The following is a 21,105-nucleotide window of genomic DNA, read 5'->3' on the forward strand; positions in this document are numbered from 1 at the left end:
GAGCTACTTCTTTTGGAACGTGGCCTTAGCAGTGCTGTTGAAAGTACTTTCAACACCTGCATGGGGAGGGAGGTAGCACCCCAGAGCTCTTCTCCCTGCCACACCGCACTGCCTCACAGCAGAACATTAATGCTGCCCCTCTCCTTGCCTTTCTGTCTAAGGGAACCAAATGGGAGCAAAGTGGAATAGAAGACAGGACTTACCTGCAAATGCCATCGACTTCAACAGCAAGGACAAAATTAACTTAAGAGGCATAAGCATCCTCATCTGCCACCAGCTTCCTACTTTTTACTTTGTTTTCTTTATCTCTCTCTCCCTCTCCCTCTTTCTTTTTCTTTTGAGACTTAGTGTCCCTAAGTTGCAGAGGCTTGCCTTGAACTGGCAGCCTCCTGCCTCAGCCTCCTCAAGAGTAATGGGGATTACAGCTGATGTGCTTCTCCTTTTAATATGTGGCCACCTGTTTCACTCTCAGCAGTGACTGTACCTCATACTTTCAAAGAAAGTTCCCCCTGAGATTTGTTTGGCATTCCCCAAGTCAGAAGTTCCCGCCTGCAGAGACTCCCCTCCTCACCAAAGAAAACTCACACCTCCACTGCAAATTCCCCTTATCTAGAATCTCACCTACAACTGCCCCCTTTCTTAAAAAAAAAAAATATATATATATATATATATATATATATATATTTGGAATCATGTGGCTTCCAGTGATTAGAATTTAGTCGTGTCTCCGAAGGAAGACAGTGACTAGCAAGTTCCAGCCTTATAGGAGACATCTAAGTACTACACTTAGGATGACTAATGTTAAGGATTTATATATAATACAGTGTTCCTTAGAGGAAACAATTTTACTTCCTAAGAAACATTCACTGATTTTAATGGCTGTACACTGTGTACCTCTGTGCCATACTTAGGACAAGTAAAGTACATTTCAAGTAAGAAACTGCTCTTAACACAGTAATAACAGAAGATGTGTTCACATCCTTTGCTGTGAGGCATGGTGGGCCACTCTCCCCATAGAGAACATTCTTTGCCACTGGTAGCTAATGTACTGTCACTATTAGAAGCACCAGTAAGAGGGATATACCTTGAAGACAACTTGGCTTTCAATTTCTGGATATTGATAAGTGGCAAGAGAAAAATTAGAAACTCAGCAAAACAACATGGGAGAAGCTGCCTATTCAGGTACTCAAAGCCAACTTCATGGGTATTTTGGCGCCTGCAAAATACAGAATGAATCAACTGCCCCCTTTCTGACATTTCCTTTTTACTTCAGCCTAAAACACAACAAAACTTTCTTCCTTTCCCCTGCTATCTGTTCTTGCTTCTGCTTAAACTCAGGACTCGCCTTCTGTTCCCACCTCACTTCTGAAGGTGGCTGCTCAAAGCTCCCTGCTGAGGCAAACTTACTCTTCCTGTTTGTCACAGCCTGAGACCTCTCACCCTGAGACCCTCCCCAGCCTTGGACAAGCGGGTGGCCTTGTTTGCTCTCCCCTACTTCTACTTTGTTTCCTCCTGCCTCTCTTTTCCTTTTGTTGTTTTGGTGGCTCATCTTCCTCTGTTTATCTTCTACTTGTGGTTTTCCTGTAAATTCTATTGGAGTTTTTCTCTACCTGCATGATCTCCACTCACTTCTAGGAGCCCACTTATTATTCAGCCTCCCTACTTAGTGAAAGTTCAGAATTCTTCTCTCTAGCCCTATCCTTTGCATGCATTGCCTACTCCCCACATTCTCAGCTTTCTGCAGGCATCTCCCCATAAGCAGCCAGGCAAAATCTCTGACTCAATAGCCCAAACCGAATTCAGCCTTCTCTTTAACGCTAAACAGTCTCCTTTCCTTATTCTCCCACTTTTAAAAAATATATATTTTTAGTTATAGGTGGTCACAATATCCTTATTTCATTTTTTTAAATTTTTTATTTGTTTTAATTAGTTATACTCTTTATTTCATTTTTATGTGGTGCTGAGGATCAAACCCAGTGCCTCAAGCATGCTAGGCAAGCACTCTACCTCTGAGCCACAACCTCAGCCCCCTGTTCTCCCACTTTTGTCAGCAACTGAGTTGTTTATTCTTGTGCCTTGGGCCAAAACCTAAGGGTCCTTTTGATATTTTAAATAACAGCTTTATTGAGATATAATCACATATCATACAATTAATGCATTCCAAGTGTATGTTTCAGTGTTTTTTAGTACATTCACAGTTATGCAACTATCATCCCAATTTGAGAAAATGTTTCTCTCTACCAAAAAGCCTTTGAAGGTCAATTCGTTTTACTCTCCGCAGTGACTATGCCTTATACTTTCCAATGCATAAAAAGCTTCCCCTTGAGCTTTGTTTGGCATCTTCCAAGTCAGAAGTTCTCTCTGAAAGAGACTCCCCGCCTCACTAAATACCCACAGCTCCTTGCCCCCGTGTCACAAATAGGTATGAGCATTCTCATCTGCCCTCTTTTTTCAGACATTTTTAAGTAGCTGGTAACCACTAATGTGCTTTGTCTCTGGATCTTTCCATGCTCAACATTTTATGTAAGTAGAAACACATGTGATCTTTTGTGATGAGCTTCCTTCACTTAGCACAGGGTTTTAAGGGCTCCTCATGTTATAGTTGTATTTAAGACTTTATTCTTTTTTATGGATGAATAATATTTCATCACATAGAAATATCACATTTGATCTGTTCATCATTTGATGGACATTTAGGTTGTTTCTATCCTTTGGCTATTATGAATAATGCTGCTATTGAACATTCCTGTAAAAACTTGTGCAGATGTATGTTTTCACTGTTCTTTGGTATACACCTCGGAGTGGAATTATAATTCTATGTTTAAATATCATTTTGAGGAATTGCCAAATTATTTTCCAAAAAGGCTATACCATTTTACTTTCCCACCAGCACTGCATGAGGGTTTCCATTTCTCCACATTCTATCCAATGCTTGTTATTATCTTTTTTTCTAATCTAGCCATCCTAGTAGGTATGAAGTCTTTCCTCATTGTGCATTTCAGGGGTACCTAATGATGTGGAGCATTTTCTCATGTGCCTATTGGCCACCTACATATCTTCTTTAGAGAAATGAAATCCTTTGTCCCTTTTTAAATTGAGTACTTTGTCTATTGTTGAGCTGTAAGATTTCTTTATGTACATGAATACAAGTCCCTTGTTAGTAATTTGCAAATTATTTCTCCCATTCTGTGAATTGTGTTTTTTTGTTTTCTTAATGTCATCCATTGAAACACAAAAGTTGTAAATTTTGGCAAAATTCAATGTATCTATTTTTCTTCTGTCATTCAAGCTTTTGGTGTCTGGTTTAGTCAGCTTTTTCTGTTGCTGTGACATAAAGACCCAACCAGTACAATTGTAGAGGAAGAAAAGTTTATTCAAGGGCTTACAGTTTCAGAGGCCTTAGATCATAGAAAGGGGCTGCATTCTTCAGGGCCCAAGGTGAAGTGAGCATCATGGTGGGAGAGTGTAGTGGAGGAAGCAGCTCACATCATGCTGATCAAGAAGCAGAGAGAAAGAGACTCTGCTTGCCAGATACAAATATATACCCCAAAGCCATGCCTCAATTTCTACCCCTCCAGCCACACCCTACCACTTCAGTTACCATTCAATTAATCCCATCAGAGATCTGATCGCTGATTAGGTTAACACTCACAACTCAATGTTTCTCCTCTGAACCTTCTAGCATTGTCTCACACCTGAGCTTTTGGGGGATACCTCATATCCAAATCATAACAGTGTCATACCTAAGGAGTCTTTGTATAATCTAAGGTCCTAAAGATTGACTTCTAAGAGTTTTAGAGTTTGACTCATATTAAGAACTATGATCAACTTGTGGTTAATTTTTCCTGTGTAAGGAAAAGGTCTCACCTTATCCTTTCTTTAAGCTTATAAATGATAGAAAATTTTAAATTGATAGTCATTGTATTTATTTAGGTACTGGGCATTGAACCCAGGGCCACTTTACCACTGAATTACTGAGTTACATTCAGCCCCCCCCCTTTTTTTTTTCCTTGAGATAGGGTCTTACTAAATTGTTGAGGGTTTTGCTAAATTGATGAGGCTGGCTTTGAACTTGTGATCTTCCTCCCTCAGTCTCCCAAGTCCCTGGGATTACAGGCATGTGTAAATTATGAGGTACAGTGTGATATTTTGATATATGTATATGGTATGTAGTGATCAAGCCAGAATAAGTAACATATTCATCATCCCATTTATTATTTCTTTGTTTTGGGAACATCCAAAGTCTTCGAGGTATTTTAAGATATACAATAAATTATTGTTGACTATAGTCACTCTACTGTGCTACAGAACAGGGCTTATTCCTTCTCTAACTGTAATTTTATACCCATTAACCAACCTCTCTTTATTCTTCCTCCACCCTACCCTTCACAGCTTCTGATAACTCTCTGAATCTATGAAATCCACTTTTTAGCTTCCACAGATGAGAAAGGACATGAGGTATTAGGTCTGTGGCACCAATCGTGATACAAGTGACATTGGAACACACAATTCCACTCTACCACCCACTACCAATAAGCATTTATTGAATATCAACTGAAGTTCACAGCACAAAATCATGCAAATACTTTTCCCCCTTGCCATCAAATGAAGTAGAATTAGACGAGATAATGCAGCACTTCTAGTTTTATGTCACTTACATAGTGATTATTTCAGCTTAAGCTTACAGTAACTCAAGGTTTCTAGTTGGGGAAATATTCCCCTTTCCTTGGAAGAAAAAGTTTCCAAGGGAAAACTTGATTGCCAAGCCAGGTTCCCAGTGTGACAACTGCCTGCCACTGAATTCTCCATCGTATTAATGTTAAAGAGCCCCCACGTCAGTCATAGGCTTTGGGGCATCTGTGATTTGGTCTGCAGCTTAAACAGGGAGACAGCTCTAAATCCTCCAAGTTAACTTAGTATCAGATTGCAATCCCGCCACCCAACCGCCATTTAAAAGAAAAAAAAAATCTTTCAAATTGAAGAGGCAAAGTTTGATCCCTTCCATGTTGAGAGCTGAGAACAATAGAAGCTTTCTGCTACAGCACGACTTCAAAAGGCTGCCGAGGGACTGCTCTGAGAACGCTTGGTTGTAGATGACTAAAGAACGCATAGGCATCCCCCGGCGGCTCAGAGCCCCATTAATGCACGAAGAAAAATCTTTCCCCTTCCCTCCCAGCACCTTTAATAAAGCAAGTACTGGTACTAACTAGGCAGATACAGGCAATTGGAAAGCTGGCAGGAGGGGGCCAGAACACTGCTCTCTGTAAAAGGCCAGTGAGTGAAGACTTTGTTGAGATGATCTAAATAATGTACAGATTTAAAAAAAAAAATCAAGTAGAGTGTATGGTTGGAGGTGTGGGTGTCCAGTTGCTGACAGGAAACGCTCCAGGCAAAGTACCAGGCTTGGACGCGAAGTAGCACCCACAGAGGTGATCCCACAGGGGATCCTACAGCGAGCAGAGCAGGGCCGCCCCTTACTCAAGTGCCCTGGCACCAGCGCCCCTGCAGGTTCACCTACCCGCCTCTTTTCCCAGATTGCACCTGGTTGGCTCTTGCCGCCTGCCTGCCTGCAGAGAAACTGAGATGCAAACTTCCCAGCCTCGGAACCCCGCTGCTTGGAGAGCTGCTTGGAAAGCCGTTCCGCTGTGCCCGAGGCCGCCGGGAGACTGGTATTCAACCTCCCCGCCCCCGCCGCCGCGAAAGTTTGCTCCGGATTCGCAGCTCCCCGACCTCCGCCCCTAGGCGGGAGGACCACATAGGAGTTCCTGGGTCCGCGGTACACAAATACACCCACCAACAAAGGAAAGCCCATTAAATCTTCCCTCCTGTGAACTCACGCCCCAGCGGATACCTCTTTGAACTGACCCCCGCCCCCGCAGCCTCCGCGCTGTTTGGGGCTCTCCTAGCCCTCCCGGGCTCGCTCCCTCCCTCCCGGCTGCGCACTTTTGCAGCGCGCTTGGTCTTTGATGTCTCTTTACATTATGGCAGAGCAGCCACACGCTCTTCCCCTGCGCCGGGCTTTGTGTAACGGAACTGACATTTGGCCTTGATACCTGTATCTCTTGGTGATTGCAACAAATTTCTAAAATAAATATTGTACTTTGATCTCCCGGCATTGCATTTTTAATGGACGCTCCAAACATTACTTCATTAGGAAGAAGTTTTTCTGGAGCTCCGGGTGCGAAGGGAGGGAGGTTAAACAAGCAGTTCAGCAAAATTTCTCTTCAAACTTCAGTTAGGGCCTGGGAGGGCTGGACTCCCCCGAGAGTTTTCACGAAGAAGAGCAACGACTGCGAACGCTCCAGAATGGTCCTACTGTGAGCCTGGGCACTGTCCTAAAGATAACAGTGGCTCTTTTAAGCTCAAAATTACTCTACAGAGGCAGCACATTTACAGATGGGTAAACTGAAGCACTATAAGACTTATTAACATTAAGATCCCCAACTAGAAAGTGGCAAGGTGGGGAAAACCTGGCTTCAGACTCTGAGCTTTCAATCATCTAGCCACCGCTCTTTCACCACTAATGGTGACTTAATTGTCTAATGGGGTATCTTGGAAGAAAAGTTAACAGCTATAACTAAGGAGATGTGAGTTGGTTCTTCTAGCCTTTTTGGTAAAATAGCTAACAGAAAGGAGGATGTTCTCAAGCCTGCTTAGCCCAACCTACCCACTTCCTGGATAAGGTGAGTTCCAACAGTTCCAGGGAGCCAGAGGAAAAAAAAAAAAAAAAAACAAAAAAAACTAAAGAATCAAACAGACTTGAGGGTGTGGGCAATTGGAAAGCTGTCAGGAGGGGGCCAGAACACTGCTGTCTGTAAAAGGCCAGTGAGTGAAGACTTTGTTGAGATAACCTAAATAATATACGGATTTGGAAAAAAAAAGAGTAGAGTGTATGGTTGGAGGTGTGGGTGTCCAGTTGCTGAAAGGAAACACTCCAGGCAAAGTACCAGGCTTGGGCGCCAAGTAGCAACCACAGAGTGCCAGTGTGGGTGCGCATCACAGGGCTCCCTGACCTCTGGCTTGCAGCCTATAAAGGGCTCCCACGGGTACCAGGTTTCTCAGGGACTCGATACCTTTCTTGGCCTGACTTGTGAAGGAAGGGGAAGGCCTGCCAAGCCCCAGGGCAAAACCACTAAGCCCTCTCCCCTTCCGTTTCCAGAGCACCCCGACATCATGTTCAGGAGGAGCAAGGTCGTGTTTCCGAGCTTAGAGTGATTGCTCACAGTTTCAGAAATGAGGTCTCCTTGGGGAAAAGGAGAAGAGGGTTCATCGTATTCGGGCCACAAAAGGCAGTAAGATCGTTCTAGTTCCCTGGTTCTCTGAGCTTGGGGGAAAGTGGGCTTTCCCGATGGCATAGAGTCTACACACTTGATGGAATTGTGAAGGGTACCAATATACAGTCCAGACTCCGAAACCCTTGGAGTAAGGCTAGTTGGTCCTCGAAGGCCAGTCCTGGTCGCACTGTGGTCCCCAGAGGACAACACGCAGAAAGGCCGAGTGCCAGCTGCTCTGGTTCGGGTTTTCCCCAGGAGCTGGAGACTTTGGGGAGAGGAAACTGTCCTCCAGCTGGAGGATCAGGATATGCCAAAGCCCAGGCGGCCCACGTTGTTGTGCAGGCACGTGAAACGTGGCTCGGAGGCCTCAGAGGCGGTTCCTGGCGCCCAATAACACCGCTGCGGCGAGAACCCCGCAGGACCCCGCCAGCCTCTTCCTCTTTTGGCTTTCCGAGACCCCAGTGTGTCGGATCTGGGTGTCCACCCCAGGAAGATGCACCTTGAGCCCCAAGGGAGGCAGACAGCCCGCCAATTGTACCTCCCTTGCTGGACCTCGGTAGGTAGAAACGTTGGGCGGGGTGGTGGTGGAGATGTCCCAAAGAGCGCTTCTCTGCACCAGGGAGGGAGAAGCACGCCCCGCACCTGAAAAACTTTCTTTTTTCCCACAAATGGTAGGAACAAGAGTTTGTATTGACTTTTCTTTCCTCTCCAGGGGTGTCCCTTGTATGATTTGTGATTTTTTGAACCACCACCACCACAACAAAAAGGCTTTCTTGGCTGTGCCTTTTTCCGAGTACTTGATCTCCTTAGTCTGTCCAGCTTTCAACAACGTGTACTCTCTTGAAGAAGTGCGGGGAGAAATTGCTAGCATTGCTGTGGACTCACGGAGGGGCCTAATAACGGTCCGTTGCAGCCCGGCCCTCCTCAGCATCCAGGGCAGCCTGCCTGGAGAGAGCGGGATGGTAAAGCGGAGTTGGTCTGGAGTCCTGCCAAACCCAGCTCTGCTAGTAAAGCGCGGCGCGGATTTTTTTTCCCAAGCTCACTCTTTGCAAAAGTTGTGGCCTGAGGAAAACTTCCAGGTCGCCAGCAGTAACGTCATGAGAGAGCAAGTCTGGCTGGCGGCCCTGGAGCGTGCGCGCCACCCACCGCCGCCCTCGGCAGCTGCCTGGCCCCGCCCCGGGTCACGGCCCTGCCTGCGGCGATCGCGGGGACACGCGGCCGACCAAGTGCGGTCGGTCCCACGCCCTGCCCCGGGAGTTCGCTCCGGTCCGCGGCAGGCGCGGGCGGGTGAGTGTGTTGTGCTGGTTCGGGGTAATTACTAGGAAGAGTTATCCTCATCCCGGTCTCAGAGTCCCGCGCCTGAAAGTTGAAGGCAGATTTTTCTAGAGATAACAAAGACACTTTGTCACTTTGGGCGCTGCCTCGGTGCAAATCTTTAATTGCAAGTGGGGGGCGGGGTGATCGAGTGTCTAGAGCAACCCAAGCGCGAGTCTCCAGGCGGCAAGGCCCCCTTTGATCAGGAAAATCCAATTATTTGTGTATATACATTTCCCACATAGTGATTACTTCATTAATTGTCCCGCCTTTATCTCCTCCCTTCCCATCCCCCCTAATAATCAGTTCTTTTATCCAGACCAACAAACACACCATAGGAGCTTTGTGGATTCAAAGGATTTGCTTTCGCTTCTGAAAGAGCCGCTATTCTTTGATGATTGGGTAGCGGCAAACTTCAAAGCCATAAATCTTCCCTCTGACTGGCTGGCGGCCCAGCAAAGTCCTTATCAAATTCTTGGAGGTGATCCTGAAGCGCTCAGACCGCGCGCGGGGCGAGCGAGCTGGCGCGGGCGGGGAGGGCCCCGGCACGCAAAGCGGACGCCGGGGAGGCACGCTGGGCGGCCGTTCGTCCTCGCCTTCGGGTGTCCATGCCTCGGCGGTGGCGCCCCGCTCCACAGCGAGCGGCCTCCAAGCTGTAGCCATGGCCGCCGTGGCTGTCCTCCGGAACGACTCGCTGCAGGCCTTCCTCCAGGTCAGGGACGGGCCGGGAGAGGGCGGGGACAGGTGGGAAGTGCCTTGCCCACCTTTCTGGATATTCTGTGCACCCTGAATCTCAAAGGGAGTCCCATCGGCGGGTGCACCTGGAGTCAGACCTAGAGATGCCCACATCAACTTCACACCTAACCTGGTGTCAAGAATGTGGCTGGTGGGGGGGGGGAGGCACGTGAATCTAGGGGTCCGGAGGTGCGCGAGTGACAGAGAACTGGGCCTCAGTTCACCCTCCTGGGCCCTCCTGCTGATTTCAGCCTAGGGCGGGCAGAGGAGGAGCGCCAGGGTAGCGCCAAAAAGAAAGCTCAAAAGATGCGAGAGCGGGAGGATGGGCCGCGGGACTGTGGGTGTTCCCAGACTCTTACTGACCCAGGAGCCGGGAGCCGCCCGTCGGATCCCTCCGCCTCCTTATTTGCGCCTTCCTTAAAGGCTGGATGGCGTCTCTTTGCACCAAGTAGTTTAGCAGGAAGCGCTCGCGCGCCCCGCGTTCAGGTAGCGCAGGCACTAAAAGTTTCCCGGGACCGGTGGGTGTGCGCGTAAGGTACGGGGGAGGGTCGGCCGGGCGGAGGAGGGGCGGAGGTATAATAGCCGGGGTGGGGGTGGCGGGCCGGCCCAGAGTCCAGCGCTAGGAGCGCTAACCTTTTGTCTCTTCTCTGCCCTCCCCCGCTGCCGCCGCCCATGCAGGACCGCACCCCCAGCGCCTCCCCGGACCTGGGCAAGCACTCGCCCCTGGCGCTGCTGGCCGCCACCTGTAGCCGGATCGGCCAGCCAGGCACGGCAGCGGCCCCGGACTTCCTGCAGGTGCCCTACGACCCAGCGCTGGGCTCACCCTCCAGGCTCTTCCACCCCTGGACCGCGGACATGCCAGCGCATTCACCGGGCACGCTGCCTCCCCCGCATCCCAGCCTGGGGCTGACGCCACAGAAAACGCACCTGCAGCCTTCTTTTGGGGCTGCACACGAGCTACCACTCACACCCCCAGCTGACCCCTCGTATCCCTACGAGTTCTCGCCGGTCAAGATGCTGCCCTCGAGCATGACAGGTCTGCCTGCCAGCTGTGCACCGGCCTACGTGCCCTACGCTACGCAGGCTGCCCTACCGCCGGGGTACTCCAACCTCCTACCCCCGCCGCCGCCACCGCCTCCGCCGCCCACCTGCCGCCAGTTGTCCCCCAACCCGGCCCCCGACGACCTCCCGTGGTGGAGCATTCCTCAGTCGGGCGCTGGGCCAGGGGCCTCCGCGGTTCCCGGGGGCGGCCTCTCCAGCGCCTGTGCCGGCCCCCCCCATGCTCCGCGCTTCCCTTCCTCTGCTGCCGCTGCCGCTGCTGCGGCCGCCGCCTTGCAAAGGGGCCTGGTGTTAGGCCCGTCGGACTTTGCGCAGTACCAGAGCCAGATCGCCGCGTTGTTGCAGACCAAGGCCCCCCTGGCGGCCACGGCCAGGAGGTGCCGCCGCTGCCGTTGCCCCAACTGCCAGGCGGCGGGCGGCGCCCCTGAGGCGGAGCCGGGCAAAAAGAAGCAACACGTGTGCCATGTGCCGGGCTGCGGCAAGGTGTACGGGAAGACGTCGCACCTGAAAGCGCATCTGCGTTGGCACACGGGTGAGCGGCCCTTCGTGTGCAACTGGCTTTTTTGCGGCAAGAGCTTTACGCGCTCAGACGAGTTGCAGCGGCACCTGCGGACTCACACCGGCGAGAAACGCTTCGCCTGTCCCGAGTGTGGCAAGCGCTTCATGCGGAGCGACCACCTTGCCAAGCACGTCAAGACGCACCAAAATAAGAAGCTCAAAGTTGCTGAGACCGGGGTTAAGCGGGAGAACCCGCGGGACCTGTGAGCCCATCCTGGGGTGCCCCGAGGTCACTCCCGCCTCAGACCCCCTTCCCAGTACCTCTTGCGCGGAGTTCCCGGGGTCTGTGGGCAGCAGGCGCAAGAGACTTAGTAGATGAACTTCAGTTGTCTGCCTCCCAAAGTAGAGCCGGGCTCCCACTTTCCTTAGCCCTAGAATAGAGGGACGGTTGGGATCTGGGACTTGTTGGGTCAAGGTTGGGATCTTGAGTTACCCCAGGAGTGGTTCTAAACTGAATCATTTCCACCATCTGGGAGACCTACAGTTGGGACGTAACACCCAGAGCTGGCCTTGTATATAGGAAACGCTGCTGAATGAAAGCGAAAGGACCTTGGGAGATTTTAAATATTGCTCGGGTTTTCGCTAGGACCCATTCGGGCTTTGTACAGATTATTTAATAGCTTTGTTAAAGAATAATTATAATAATTATAACATTAATAAATTGTTTTCTTTGTCCTCAGCTACACGGAGAGCTACAGCATGATATGTCTCTGTAAAGCTACCAGCAGTTCACCTTAGGAAGACCCCGCAAAGTAGATCTCATTTGATCTTTTCTTCTTCCGGGAGGCTTTACAAAGCGGTCAGGTTTCACTGGGAATTTGATGGCTCCTGTGTGCTGCATGTGTCGGCGGCTTCTTTGGCTTGCGAAGTCATGGCAAGCATTGGGTGCATGGATAGAAGTAGGGCAAGGTCAGATTTGTAGTAGAGGCTAGGGTAAGATTTTCCCGTCAGTTTGAGTTTGTCCTGCGGCTTTAGGACTTCACTGAAAGGGTTGTGTTTGCAGAAACCTGCGCAAATAACAATAACCATTCTTTTTCTTAAGTGGTACTCTCAGGACAGGTCACACACAGGTGCTCTATCTCCCTGGAGTTTGGTTGTACTGGGGTCAGGGAGACAGATTGTAAGAATAGATAGATGTAAGAATCTGTTCACAGGGTGAGATTTTGGAGTTAAAGGGAACAGAGAAACTGGGGACCCTAGTTATGGTTGTTCCTTGCCTGGAAGAGAACCAAAAATATAACCATTCCCAGGTGTCACTTCCATCTTTCAGCCCAGTCAACATTTACAACTACTGTCTTGCTTGCTTCTTAATCTTTTTGCTATGGAAATATTAACAAGTCTTGTATCAAAGTAACTAACTAGAAATATCTGGTTAGGCCAGGACATTTAATTCCATTTTGTATCTTGGGATTTTATTTTGTTTTTTAATCATCAGAGTAGACTAAGATTATTCTCAGGGAGAACCTTACAGTTTGGAAATGTGGAAACAGGATATTTTTTATCTCAACTTCTCATCTTTCTCTAAAATTTGAAATTTAAAAGTTTATAGTGTGTTTTTCAAGCGTCTCAACTAACTTATTGGTGTTTGCTAATATTTGAACTTTTACGCCTGAAACTTGAATCTTAATGAGCAGTTAAACCTTTTGATTTAGAATTAGCAAGAAGAGATAAAACAGAAAGGAAATAGCTTAAATTTTTTTAATATTTTAACATCATAAATGACAAATTTCAATAGATAATCTTTTCATAATAGAGGTGTATGTAAATGGATAATATTTCACAACTTACAAATTACTGCTATCTTTGTATTTTGTTTGAAATCAAAGAGTAAATGCTTAAAAGTTAACAGGGTTGGTCTTAAGACTTGCATTAAATAATATTCCAACATGAACATAATTGAGATGAAAATTACTTTTATACTCCTAAGAAGTAGAATTTTACTATATAATGTGCAAGATAACAAATGAATATTAGATTCTTTGTGGAAGTATGCCTTGGAGCCATTTACTTTCATTTTAGATTTTGGAACTATTTAATGACATAGGAATGTGAGTGGTTCTGTTTCTTCACCTAGGAGAGGCAATTTAAGCTTAATTTTCAAGGGTGTGGCAGTTTTGCAAGCAATAAGAATAAAGTTGCTGAACAGTAATAGTAATATACATGTAAATGTTTATTCTTTATCTAGACCTATTCTAGTTAATCAGTTTAATCTTGATTTAGATGGAGAGTACACATTTACTTGTACATCTCAATGTGAGGAGTTACAGAAACTCCCATTCCATGAAGTTACAGAAATTCTCACACCTGAAACATGCCCTAAGATCAACTTCAGAATCAGAAAAGGTTTCTTGGCAGGTGATGGGGAAAGGAATCCTTGTGAGAGAGTGAAAAGACCAAGGGCTTTGAACTCAGGAAATTTGAAGTGATTATCACATATGAGAGAATGCCTTTGGTAGAAAAGAAAAACAGCAATTATGAAATGAGTCTAATGGCTGTTACGGACAGGTATGATTTATATAGTATTCAAAGGGATGAAGTGTTGAAAATAAAGTTCAGTGAAAATAGCTATAAAGTGTGGAATTTAAAATCTAAACCGATGAGGTATTGAAGATAGTTTTCTTATAACCATGTGTTTGTTTAAAGGACAAGGTAAAAGGTATGGAATTTACCAAAAATAAGGCACATACAATTTTAAAGCAAAACAAAGTCATTTATGGCAATAACTTTTTTTCTTATGGTTGAGCTTAATAGAACCTACAAATATTTTTAACTACAGTAAAATTCGTCTTTAACTTGATATAGCTGAAAACATGTTGCTCATTTACCACTGCGAATCTATGCTCTAGTTACTTCAGAAAAAATTATTTATGCCATTTTCCAAGTGGAAATCAAGAAGCCATAATAATGTGATATTACTATCCAAGCATAGTAAGGAATTTCATGTCGATACTGAAAATAAGCTATTAAGTGCTCAAATGCAAGTTTGAAATGTATTAGTTTACAAGCTGTTAAAATTTGAACTGCTGCTGTATACTTTTTCAGAAAACTGCAATCAGAGTACAATTTAAGACATGAAAATTATTTTTAAACATACCAGTATGCAAGAATTAATACTATACATAACATGCATAAGTATCATTGGAGCAGAAAAATTTAATGAAATTTAAATGAGAATTTTGGTAGCAAGCTACTATTAAATACGACTAAATTTTTAAAATTGGGGTTTGCCAGCATCCAAAAACCAAGTTTAATTCACCAACTTTATTTGAGGCTTTACATAAAGATAGCACACAATTCAATTAAGTGTTAAAAATTAATTGAATATGCTAATGATTGCCTAAAATGTCACTAGACTTTTTAGATTTTTAAAAGCAACTGTTTTGGTAGCATGCCAAATATAGAATGCCATATTTTAGAAAAATCTAAAAGTAGTAATATATTATTTTAAACTTTATACTCGTGAACCAGTGAAATCTTTTGATCAACAACATGGAAACAGAAATTGAGTTACCAGCAAATTAGCTAATTTGGAATGGTGTATTTATGAGCTTAACAGAGTTTTTTGCTTTTCTCAAAGGAAAATTATGTAAATATACCTTTCGCTAACCACTAATTTTTAATAGTTCTGGTAATGAATGAAAGTAAATTATGTTAAGGAAAATAAAACTGTTATTCACCTCTATGTTAATCTTTTCTAGATTTATCTAGAGTTTAAATCTTTTTTGAGATGCTGAAGGTCAAACCCAGAGCCACGAGCATGCTGGGTAAGCACCAAGCTACATCCCCAACCCCTAGAGTTTAAATCTATAACTATGTGGCTTATATTGTTTTTGCCTTAAGTTAAACAAGACATGTCAATTAAAATATTAATCTTGCTGAAGCATGATTCTTGCAGAAACATTTCAAACAATGGCATTTATAGAAAAAGCAGTTTCGACCTCAGATTGCACTGTTTTGTAATAATATAGGTTTTTAAATCATCATTTTAAAGCAGCAGCATTTTTCATTTATTTTGGTTCTGTTGTGAGAGTTTCACAGAATGTTACAACAGAAGTAGCTAAGACTTCAAATTTACGCAAATACCTACCAAGTTATATAGGTTCTAAAATTGCAAATCTCTTTAACTTGCTTTAGCTCATCACATTACATAATGGCAAAGTTGACAGTGTCTCCTTAAGAAATGGTTTGTATTAAGGAATTAAATTCATACTTTAAGTAAATGTAACTATAGTTTAATTCCCAATTAAATATCATTACCTTCCTCCAGCTTAAATGACCCCCCTCCCCCATTACTGGGAATTGAATCCAAGGGTACTCTACCACTAAGCTACATCTTTTTTAGTGTGATACAGTGTCTTGCTCAGTTGCCAAAGGTGCTCTTGAACTGTGATCCTCCTACCTCAGCTCCTAAGTAACAAGTAGAGGAGAATTTTAAAGGAATTATGATAAAAAAGGAAAAAAGAGAAAGAACATAAGAACTAGGGCAGTTTTTAAAGTCTACAGGCCCATCATGGTTTGATAAAGTAGGAAAACATCTGGATAGTTGCATGTTGGTAATGAGATATATATGTGTATGTGTGTATGTGTGGGTGTATGTATACAAATACACATATACAAAATAAATTTTTTTTAAATTGGGGTTTTCCAGCATCCAAAAACCATAAATATTTTATATATTTGTGTGTGTATATACATGTGTGTGTTTAGATTAGTACAGCAAAAGGACATGTTTCATTACTAGGTCACTATAACCATGACCTGATTAAGGTAGCATTCAATATATGTAATTTAAACATCAAATTCTTCTCTAGTGTTGTTCAGACTCTCTTTTCATAAAGATCTTGATGTGAATTGCTTATCCCTTGATTTTTCTTAAAGAATCTGATGTTAGCAGAGACAACAATCTTTCAAGTCAATTTAGACTTTGTAAAATAATTTATATAATGTCCCTATTATAAAATGATATTTGTTCAACAAAGATAAGTCACATAGCTATGGACCATGACAACTTTTTTGATTTGTCTCATAGTTGTTTTACTATTACAACTTATTACCGATTTGCACATTTATGATTGATATAGTATAATTCCATGCTGACATTTTAATTATTTCCCTTTCTAGACTTTTCCTTCCATATCTTTAATGATTATATAAAGCATTATTTTCATTGACGATTCATAATTCAGCCCATGCACATGAACTGCAGTAGTTTCTACACAATACATAATAAACTACATTAACTAATTTTTTTTTTTTTTTTTTTTTTTGGTGCTGGGGATTGAACCCAGGGTCTTGTGCATGCTAGGCAAGCACTCTACCAACTGAGCTATATCCCCAGCCCAACTAATATTTTTTATTGTCTACCTAATACCAACATTCAACCCAAGGAAAATAAGTCTTTTGTTAAGTTTGATATCATATGGGAAATCTGCAGTTTTTACCCTTCAGAAAGTTGTTTCTGGGTTATGAAGGTTGAGTTTGCATATTATAAAATAAAAAATTTATTTTACAGTAAAACTTTTTTACTAGTTAAAATTTTGACATAAAAAATACATTAAAATTTTCTAAAGTCTAAGATGGTAGGTAATCTTCATGTCATCTGATTCTTTAAATATGTTAAACTGCTCCATCATCTAGGTGTTTTCTAATGATTTTGTATTTAACATAATCTAAAACATAGATGGAAAACATCTGGTTCTCAGCTTAATGTCATCCAATTCACAAGGCAAGTATCTAGAGCTAACTCTTCATTTTTGCTTATGGTTGGGAAAATATGTCCTAATTTTATAAGTATTTGGCAACAGTTTTATAAGAGGCTACATAAGATACTATGAAAACATTTTTATGTGAATTTTGTGTTTGTATTCTGTGTACTGCTTTTTCCATTCGGTGTGTCTCTTGTGGATGTCATATTCTATCTGTCCATGTCCATCTCTTGAATGGGAATTGTTTCATGTGCCTTTCTTTCTCAAAGTACTTATGCCTGTTATTTGATGTGGCTCCATGTGATACAGAACTCCATAGCTTCTGAACTGCAGTTAGGGGTGGGGATATAGCTTGCCTTGTGTGCATGAGACCCTAGCAACACACACACACACACACACACACACACACACACACACACACAAATATCATTATTTTAAATCTGATGTATTTTTTACATTTGTATTTCTTGGTCTTAATTTTAGAAAGGGGTAAGTTCAACGTATAATTTGTAGATTCAAGTCATGTTTTACTTATGTTCTTGCCTGATGTTTCCTGTGGATTTATGAGCATTAACAGTTAGAATCACCATTGAAATGGGAAAATACCACAATTGAAAGTAAAATTGTAACTAAGACTTTGGTTTCAGATAATCCCAGCTTGGATAGATTTTAATTAATAAAAACTATACTAAAGGAAGTAGATTACCCAAATCTATAAATATAGCCCTTTACATGTTGAGCGGAAATTTTAATGAGGGAGATGTGGACTAATATTTAGCTATTTTTTGGTCTTCTAGAGTTTATTATATTTGATGGAGATGTTTCTCTCACAGCCTTTATTCTCCTATTGATCCTTGAGGATATCCATACCATTTCTTGATAGTACACAGACAACTGCTAAGAAAGTCATCATTGGTAACAAATTTTGTACTGAGCCTGGGTTTGAAGTATGAAGTTGCTATGCTGTTCTCTGAGGAGAAAGCACTCCATCAATTACAGTTCAGAATTGTCGATAGCAAGCATGCATGTCTGGAACGGCCAGGAACCGGAAGTCGTGAGGCTTGAGCCACCCCATTTCTTCTCTTCCAGGTAGAAGTGAGGGAAAGGAAAACAAATCCTTGGGAATAAGAGACATGGGGAATATTCTGTCTACACAGAATATTGAAAGGGATTCATATAAAACCATTAGGTAGAAAACTGAAAGGCAAGGTTTGAACACCTTCTCAAACTTAGAATGGACCCCTAGGGAGGAAGGTGCTTTCCTCACCCCCAGGTTTAAGGGTTGTTTTATTTGTTTACTTTCTGTTTTGTTTTAAACCAAAGGTGAGTATGACTGGGCTGTAGAGGAGCTGTGGGTTTTGACTGAGGACCTTTGGATCTGCATGATCTTTATGGTCTCCTCCAAAGCTGAAATGCTTCAAACCTAAAATCTGTAAATGAGAAAGTTCAAAATAAATGATGACAGCTACTCACAATGCAACAGCTTGGCACTCTGGCATCTGATTTCAGAAGTCTAATTTTTAAAAAGTATAGTTCTTAGTCAAAGGCATTAAATGGGAACAAAAGTAATTTAGGATAAATCAGTGTCTCACAAGTATATTGAGAGTTACCTATACTTTACTGACAAGTAGGTTTAATTAGCACAGTGAGTGCCACCAGGATGGCTGAGTAGAGGTGTATGACCTTGCCACAGAGAACAATTAGGGCAACAAAGAAAAACTATTTTGAGAGTGATTAAGGGAGAACTCTGGAAATCAGCAAGATGGGGATCAGAATCCTAAACAGCATGGAGAGAAGGAAAGAACTGTTACCAAGCAAGGGCTTCTTGCTGTCCACTGATACACCATGGTATCAGGTTTTGCAAAAGGAAAAGACTTTATTGCACAATCAACAAACAAGGTGACCAGGAGTTCAGATCTGCCTCCCTGATCAGTCCTCGGTAGCAGGGGTATATAAGGGTAAGAGGGAGAAGCTGCTTGTTGTTTGGGTGGCTTGCTTCTTCATAGGTCATGTGCTTTTCAGGAGTGAGTTATATTCTGCCTGGGAGTTTGAGCTTGTGATGTCATTGACAGTTGGCTGCTACTACTTTTATCCATACTTGAAAAACTGGTTCTAAACTATAAGAATTGTTAGTGGACAATCTGGATGCTTTTCCTGAAAGAGAAGTTTACTATTTAAGGAATTTATGTCTGGGTGTGACCAGCATTCCCCCTTCTTTGGGGGCCAGGGATATATGGTTTTAAATGTTTCTTGTTAAACCACGTAATATGGGGTCTAAGTTTTGAATTGAGGAATGAGTCCCTTGGTTAGAGGAAGAATCATTAGTGGAAGGCCACCATTATATCTGGAATAAGAAACATTATAAACTAGGACTGAACATAAAAAGAAACTCAGCCCAATGGGAAGCTAAGATATCTGAAAATGGAAAGAGGGCCCAATCTAAAGTGCCAGGGAATGGGGATTCCCTTCAGTGACTTTGCGAGCTTTAAAATCTTGTATATTTCTAATTCCACCTGTGGATGTGTTAATACATATGCAACAGCTAGTATTTACGATAGCATAGTCTCCACCTTGAGGGGCCAGTTAAAAAATAATAATAAAGCAAGTCTAGGGCAATTCTATTCAAGGATACACTGGCCAGAGGTTCCATCATGACCTTGCGGGCCTTTTTATTTTCAGGACTGTTATGCCAACTGCATATTGGACCTCACTTTTGCCAGTTGTCAGGCTCAGTAGTCAGTGTGGATCAAGACTTTCCAGAAAATGTGGACGGTGTGGGAAGCTTGTTCTTATTTTTCCTAAAATTCACAAAAATATTTAAAACGAGATCACTTTCCAGTTTCCATAACTATCAGCCAGGTTTTACTTTTCCCCAAGTGTTAATGTAAGTACAGTAAGTGGTACATATGACTGTGCATATTCTTCCTTGCTTGGTTAGTAGGTAGTTGAGAATAACCTGGTTATTCAAGAACTACATGGACAAAGGAAAACTTTACAGACAAAAGTGAGGATTATATCAGATATTCCGAACAATAATCCCTGGTCCAGTGATTCATGAATGGTGTCAATCCAAGGTCGAACAATTACTGAGCAGATATACCTGTAGAATAACTTTCTGCATAAGGTTGTAGTGGCCTCTGCAAACTTGTGGTCTTGCTGAATCTTTCATGATAGTTATTATCAGATAATCACATGTAAGAACCTTCCTTCGTCACTTTCTGGATTTATTTACTTTTTGGTAGGGATACATAAGCAACTCCATTTTGATTCTGACAACTTTCACATTCTGCCTCTTTTGTTCTCTTAAAGGTTTGCTGATTGACCATCCTATAATTAGATTTTGATTGTCCCCCAGTGCTGGGATGGACCTGTCCCTCCTGTGGTTCCACGTAAGAGGGAAAATGGTTGATGACTGGGAGTTAGTGTCATGACTCTTAGCCACACTGTAGCAGCAAAGAGTAAAGGCGTGATCCTCAGGCTTAGCTTACCTGGAATTCATTATGAACTATCTGTTCTGTAGATAATGCACTTCATTTCAAAGCACTGGGCCAGTACAAATTTATTAGAAATTCTGCTTCTACAGGATTTTGACAGGCAATAACTACAAAAGTCTGAAAAGGAAAATGTAAAACCAAAGAGGACAAGCAAAACAAATCCAGTTTGTATTACAGTTAACAAGCATACTTTTCTACCGTCATGCCGTTTTATCAAAGACAATCAAAGAAAAATTTGATTATGAAATGAATTTTATCAGAAAACTATATTTAAAAGTACCTGGTCACCCAGCACGGTGGCATAGACCTGCAATCCCAGCAACTTAGGAGACTTAGGCAGGAGGATTGCAGGTTCCAGGACATCCTGGGCAACTTAGCAAGGCCCTATCTCAAAACAAACAGATTTTGGTGTAGTTCAGTGGTAAAGCACCTTTGGGCTCAATCCCTGGGACTAATAACAAACCATAAATCTGATTGCATATGCTTTAGAGAAAAAAAAAACAACGGATAACAGTTTCAGATAGCCATGCTGAAAAATTTTTTTAAATTATTTTTAGTTGTAGATGGACACAATACCTTTATTTATTTTTATTTAGCACTGAGGATCAAACCCAGCGCCTCACCTGTGCTAGGCAAGCACTCTACCACTGAGCTTCAACCCCAACCCCATGCTGAGAATTTTGATGAGACTTCAGCAGTTCTCTCTCACACACACACACACACAAACAACCCTGCATACAGCATTTTAAGCTAAGCATCATTAACTGATAACATTATACCAGGATCATCAGACTTTTATAAATTTTATTATTCCACATATAATGTGCAAATTTTAAAAAATATAATTTTTAAATTATATTTTCTGTGTGTTACTTGGAGTACATGATAGTATCTATATGATAAAATATCCCAAGGAATTCTATTCAGATTGGTTTATGATAAATGAGCACAAACTACTAGCATACA

The 21,105-nt window shown here is 43.0% G+C and overlaps 2 protein-coding genes across 2 annotated transcripts in view; both read left to right on the top strand.

Moving 5' to 3' along the window:
* The first annotated feature begins 8,235 nt into the window (after nt 1-8,235).
* SP5 (Sp5 transcription factor) lies at nt 8,236-11,643 on the top strand. The gene is made up of 3 exons (XM_081262186.1): nt 8,236-8,561; nt 8,908-9,300; nt 10,002-11,643. The coding sequence occupies exons 2-3, from the start codon at nt 9,250-9,252 to the stop codon at nt 11,145-11,147; spliced, it is 1,197 nt and encodes a 398-aa protein (XP_081118312.1). The 5' UTR covers nt 8,236-8,561; nt 8,908-9,249; the 3' UTR covers nt 11,148-11,643.
* A 997-nt stretch (nt 11,644-12,640) lies between these two features.
* LOC308630743 (uncharacterized protein) overlaps nt 12,641-21,105 on the top strand; it is a 50,183-nt gene continuing 41,718 nt past the window's right edge. Inside the window, exon 1 of the mRNA XM_081261286.1 lies at nt 12,641-18,077. The gene's annotated coding sequence lies outside the window, so the exon portion shown is untranslated. The remainder of the gene's footprint in view (nt 18,078-21,105) is intronic.

The sequence above is a fragment of the Spermophilus citellus genome (genome assembly GCF_964194105.1).
Source record: "Spermophilus citellus genome assembly, chromosome: 11".
In the NCBI taxonomy this organism is placed as follows: domain Eukaryota; kingdom Metazoa; phylum Chordata; class Mammalia; order Rodentia; family Sciuridae; genus Spermophilus; species Spermophilus citellus.